The 5,844-nt window shown below is 35.7% G+C and overlaps 1 protein-coding gene across 1 annotated transcript; it reads left to right on the top strand.

Moving 5' to 3' along the window:
* Positions 1–1,604: 1,604 nt before the first annotated feature.
* LOC111398015 (probable E3 ubiquitin-protein ligase RHC2A) lies at positions 1,605–3,501 on the top strand. Its single transcript, XM_023024977.1, has one exon. The coding sequence runs from the start codon at positions 1,878–1,880 to the stop codon at positions 3,042–3,044; it is 1,167 nt and encodes a 388-aa protein (XP_022880745.1). The 5' UTR covers positions 1,605–1,877; the 3' UTR covers positions 3,045–3,501.
* Positions 3,502–5,844: the final 2,343 nt, after the last annotated feature.

Below are 5,844 nucleotides of genomic sequence, written 5' to 3'. Positions count from 1 at the left end.
ATGTAATTAATATTGATGGTTTGATTTTTACTTAGATTAAAATCAGATTTTAATCATAACCAAACATGAAACAAGTTTTAGAATGGACGAAACAAGAAAAACGTCTTAGAATGGACAAGTTTTAGAATGGCCGAAAAGTTGTCGACTCGTAAAAAATGTGATTAAAATTTTCTAATTTTTCTCTCCAAGCAAAACGTTGGGCACATTTTCAAATGGTGAAAATGGGACCCACAAGGGCTGCTGTTTATAGGAGAAATGTCATTCTTCAAGTCCAAGTCAAAACAGGCGGAAAAAAATAAATGTAATTGAGTCCAAAACTTTTTCAAGCTACCATCAAAACTTGTTCAGTCATGCATTATCCAAAGTCAAGTAATTAGATCACGTCTAATTGACTCTAAACAATTCAATCTAATTATTTATAAAATATTATTTTATCACAAAGAACATATTATATGGACACACAATCCAAAAATAAAAGCATCTCCATATGTGTTCCAAGGATTGCGATCTAGATTAAATTTAAATAAACACTTATGATCTACGTGCCATTACGTCTAATAAATAAAATAACCTAGTTCAAATTTCATTTCGAATGGTTTTCATCTATAATTTAAATTTAAATTTTAATGTATCTCCAACCACATATCATTCTTTGTATTAGTTTGACGCAAATGAATAGGGCTGCACCATTTTGGTGCGATCATCTTAGGCCATGTTTGATTGACCATTATTTTTCATGAAAAATGGAATTCAAATTTCAACTTCCATTTTTTAACTGTGTGATGGCATTTTTTTTTTCCATGAAATTGATTTTCTTGAAAATTGGACATTTTCTTGGTTTTCATAGAAAATGGGAATTGGTTTTCTAGGTTGATCTATTGATTTTATTTTTTATTTTTTTGCAATGGAAACAAATTTTCTCTAATTGTAAAAAAAAATATTTTTCTTTAATTGACAATTTTCATGTAAAACAAAGTTAAACGAACACCAAAATATAGATGATTTTCTTGACTTTTTTTGGATACTGGAAACTAATTCTATTAATTTAAAACAAAGTCAAACGAATACCAAAAAATACTTTTATTTCAACATTTTTCACGTGAAAAATTATACGAATCACACACAATAATTGACAATTTTCAATAAAACAATTTTCAGGCAACTAAATTTCCTGGAATTTATTTTCTTTCCACCCAAATTATATTTTTGTAATCAAACGGACCTAAGATGGCCCAAGGAAAAAATGGTTATGTTTTGATAAACAACTTTACTCCTTTAAAAGGGTCAAGGTCACAAGCCATTTACAAGGAGGACAACTGCAATTGAATTGAAAAGTTAACTATTCAAATGCATCATTATAGAGTTCAGAGATCAAATTTGCTCCAAATGTTAAAGCGTGAGGACTACTACTACAAATCTTCTGTAATTCTCAGTCAATAATTTGCCGTTGATTGACCTACCATAACAGGACACGTCATCAGTTTGAACAAATTTAACTTCACGCGCCATGGTCTCAACCCTCTCGTTATTTCTATTTACACAATTTAGTAACGCTTTATTCATTCAAATCGTTGAATACACGTTAATAACCCAAAATCTTTATTTCCATATTTACCCCTATACACAAAGTTTTATTACCTACATGTCCATTCCTCTTATATTCGATTTTCCTCTCTGATTTCTTCGTCCCCAAACTCTTCTCCCCCTCCCTCTGATTTTCTATTACCCACGCACTTTTGTCGTCTCTAATTTTATGTGTTTTGAGTCTTGATTTTTCATATTTTGTCGAGATCTTTGATTTTGGAAGATTAAGGCCATTTTCAGATCTGAAAGAAAATTTGAGACTCTCAAGGATCGATTTTTGAAATAAATTTTAGATGTCGATGAATTCAGCATATTGGTGTTACAGATGCAACCGATTTGTTAGGGTTTGGACCCAAGATTCGATTGCTTGCCCTGATTGCAACAGCGGGTTTGTAGAAGAAATCGAGAATTCGACCGGCTCTTCGCTGTCTGACTCCCGCAGACGGCGTTTTCCGGCCTCCGCTATGTACATGATGCGGAATCCGGAGTCGGGACCCGGGTCTCTTTCCGGGTCCGGTCCGAGTTCGGGTTCCAGCCCGAGGCTTAGGAGGAACCGGAGAAATGGGGGTGATAGGTCACCGTTCAACCCGGTGGTTGTCCTCCGTGGGCCCAATGATGGTGGAGGCGGCGCCACGGCCGGTGGTGGATTTGAACTGTATTATGATGACGGTGCGGGTTCGGGTTTACGCCCCTTACCAGCTAGCATGTCGGAGTTTCTACTTGGGTCGGGTTTCGACAGATTGCTTGATCAATTGGCCCAAATTGAGGCGAATGGTATTGGGAGAATTCACAGAAATGCGCCTGCATCGAAAGCGGCAATTGAATCGATGCCCACAGTTGAGATAATCGATCAACATATAGCCACCGAATCACACTGTGCTGTTTGTAAAGAGGCCTTTGACTTGGGGAATGAGGCTCGAGAAATGCCCTGCAAGCATTTGTATCATCAAGACTGCATATTGCCATGGCTTTCATTGCGAAATTCATGTCCTGTTTGTAGACACGAATTACCAACGGATGATGAGAATAATGATACTAACTATCATCGCAATACAACTTCAGTAAATAGAGGAGGGAATGAGATTGTGAATGATGATGAGACCGTTGGACTTACAATATGGAGGTTGCCAGGAGGTGGGTTCGCCGTTGGAAGGTTTATGGGAGGGAGGGGTGGGGAAAGAGAGTTGCCTGTTGTATACACGGAGATGGATGGTGGATTTAACAATAATGGGGCTCCGAGGAGGATTTCATGGGGGTCGAATGGAAGTGTTTCACGGGAAAGAGGTGGGTTGAGGAGAGTTATCCGTGGTTTGTTATCTTGTTTTGGCAGGAATGAATCATCCGCTTCTAGTTCTAGTTTGGATTCTAGAATAAGTCGCAGGAGTAGTTTCAGCTCCACATCTAGACGACGTAGAGGATGGGGATTTGACGATAATGAAGGAAACAACAGAAGATGGTGAATTTTGAAAGAGGGATTGCTAGTATATGAATTGAATTTGTGGATGAAATTGGTGGTAGGCTTTATTGTCATTCATGGTAGTTAGATGGAAAGGAATGATCTACATTGATTGATCAGTTTCATGTTCGTCCAAGAATTATTGCTCAATGAAATTTTGGTTAATAACTGAATTGTAGATGGTTTGGGAGCAAAACAAGATAAGGAGATGAAGTAATAGAGGAGAATAACTCCAAAACAGATTGACAATCAGCTTCTGAGAATGGGGAAGTAGAAGGTAAAAGCCCCATGTACTGATTTGTATTTGAACTTGAGAGTTGTTAGTCTTTCTCTCTTATTGTATTCCTTCTTATTTTTTATATTTGTAGTTAGCTTCGATGCTATCATTTTCATGTATCATTAGTTTTTTGTAATGCTCAAGTTCATGAAGCCTAATGAGTTCAAGTTTCATGTTTGTTGTAGATTTTCTTTGTCGTATGATTGGCGTATGACAGGAGAAGGTGTTACTATATTGTTTCTAAAAATCTAATATTTTGGGCATGTGCAAAATTCTTTGGCGCACATATGATTGTCTATGTTCTACGTCTGAAGAGACTATATTTTAGGGAAAATGCTTGTTATACATAATTAATTACATAATTTTTTACATCACTAATTACATAATTTTTTGCGTATTGATGAGGTGTCAAAAACAAAGTGGGGGAGGGTTTTTTTTGGTTGTTTTTGGTTGATGTCATTTTAATATATCTAACTGTCAAAATTATGAAATTGTTGTTTTATTGTGATTATATGATTAACCTTGAGGGATAGCTTAGTGGTGAAGTTTTGGGTTTGCTCCTCAATGATCACCAATTCGAGTTCCCTCAGGGCTACTGAGGTGAGTACCTAGCTGTAAATTTCAGGGCCCCGTAAAATTAGTCGAGGTGCGTGTAAGTTGGTCCGGACACCCATGATCATATATATATATATATAAATATATGTATGTATGTATATATACACGATTAACTTGCTTAGTTTCAAAGTTGGCTGGTAGAGTAGCAATGATAGACTACAAAGTAGATGTCAATAGTTGAAGATTCTGAATCTTAAATTTGACATCCCAAGTGAATTCGTATGTGTTTCCGATGCTGTCACAAATTGGATTGATGCAAAACCCTGGCTAGCTGTGTCTCACTGGGATTTAACGTGTAGTGGTCTGTTGATGCAAGGCTTCACGAATTTGAATTGCTTTCTAGCTGCTGTGTATTTCCTGTAAGAGCATACTTGGCTGTGCTTAGAAGTTAAATACTACTATCTAGAAAATTAAGTGTTTTTAGTTAAAAAAGCAAAGTAACTTTGAAGAATCATGTTTGGCGTTGATTACTTTTAATTACATCTTGGACATATTCTTAGTCAATTGGACACTCGCTATTATCACAGTCCAACAGGTCAACCCTGGTTATCCTACTTTGCTTGATAATGACTGATCAATCTCTCTTCAACAAGCTGATTTCTGATTAAATCTCAATAATGACCTTTTTCTCCTACATTCAAAGAGACCATAGTTCAGTTGAGGGGTTGACGTACTGTGTACCCACCTTTGTGGTTTATGTTTAGTCGAGGTACGAGTCCTTGTCTGCATTGAACTCTTTCTGTTGGATGAAATGCAGTTAAGAGCTTATTTGGGAAGTGTTTATATATAGTTTTTAGTACTCATAGATAACACGGAATGTGTGAATATGAACACTAGCTAGACATTTCTTTAATTTAAGAGGTAAGTGTAGATTTATTAGGGTCTGGTCCACAAGTACTCTCTGAATCATAAATTATCAATCGTAAGAGATGATGTTTATGTCCTTTAAACTAAAGTAAAAATTGCTTATGAGTTCCAAATTCTTCTAACAGGTTGCCAGACATTACCAAACAACAAACAGAAGAAACAAAAACATTTATTTATTATTTCAATCATGATGTCATCTGATAATCAACTAAACCAACTTTAGTACCATTAAAAACCTTGAGCTGCCCCAAATGGGATGGTTGAGTTGATGGAGTAGGTGAGCACGGAGGTCTTTAGTCACAAGTTCGATTCTCACTATCAATACTTTTTCGGTCAAGTCTGTCGCATAGTACTTGCCTAGTACAGTTTACTTGGCTGATGTGGTTGCAGGTTATTGCGTTAGCTCGAAGGTTTACCCAATACGCACCCGAAGGGTAACGGTTACGGGTTTTCCCGTCATCAAAAAACAAAAACAAAAAATATTCTCGAGCTGAATCCATTACATTAGTCTTTTCACCATATGATTAATGAAGAAAACTAAGCTAAATTTTTTTTTCTTATAGTATATTTCAAATGTGTCAACGTGTCACTTGCTCTCTTATTCACTCGACTCAACTTTGACCGTACTTTATAAATATTCTTTTCAGTCATTTGTAAATATTTATTATAATTCAACTTTTAAACGTGTCATTTTGGTTTTTGTATCTTAAACCTATTATAAGGGATGGTATTAAAAAACTTGTGTATTTGTGTTCATGTTGACCTCTTACACCAATCATTGTAATTTAATGCTTTCTTCAATCAATGAACAAACTATCTTCAACAAATTCAAATTTTCTGTGTGTATCTTTATTGTTTTTCTGTTCATAGATTTGGCCGAAATTAGGTTTTTACAAGAGCATACTTCTACCGTTCCTTAACCCTTTTGCGTTAAAGAAAGGCACGCCAGGACATGAACAGGGATGATAGAAGTAAAAAATAAATAAATAATAATAAATAAATAAATAAATGATTTGGACCTTAAGAATTAGGATCCTAACCCTCA

This window comes from Olea europaea, chromosome 1 (assembly GCF_002742605.1).
Source record: "Olea europaea var. sylvestris chromosome 1, O_europaea_v1, whole genome shotgun sequence".
In the NCBI taxonomy this organism is placed as follows: domain Eukaryota; kingdom Viridiplantae; phylum Streptophyta; class Magnoliopsida; order Lamiales; family Oleaceae; genus Olea; species Olea europaea.
This window is presented reverse-complemented; position numbering and strand designations above follow the sequence as displayed.

Bases quoted from the DNA above. Each gene is read 5' to 3' on its own strand.
- LOC111398015 (XM_023024977.1), top strand. From the start codon at position 1,878: ATGTCGATGAATTCAGCATATTGGTGTTACAGATGCAACCGATTTGTT.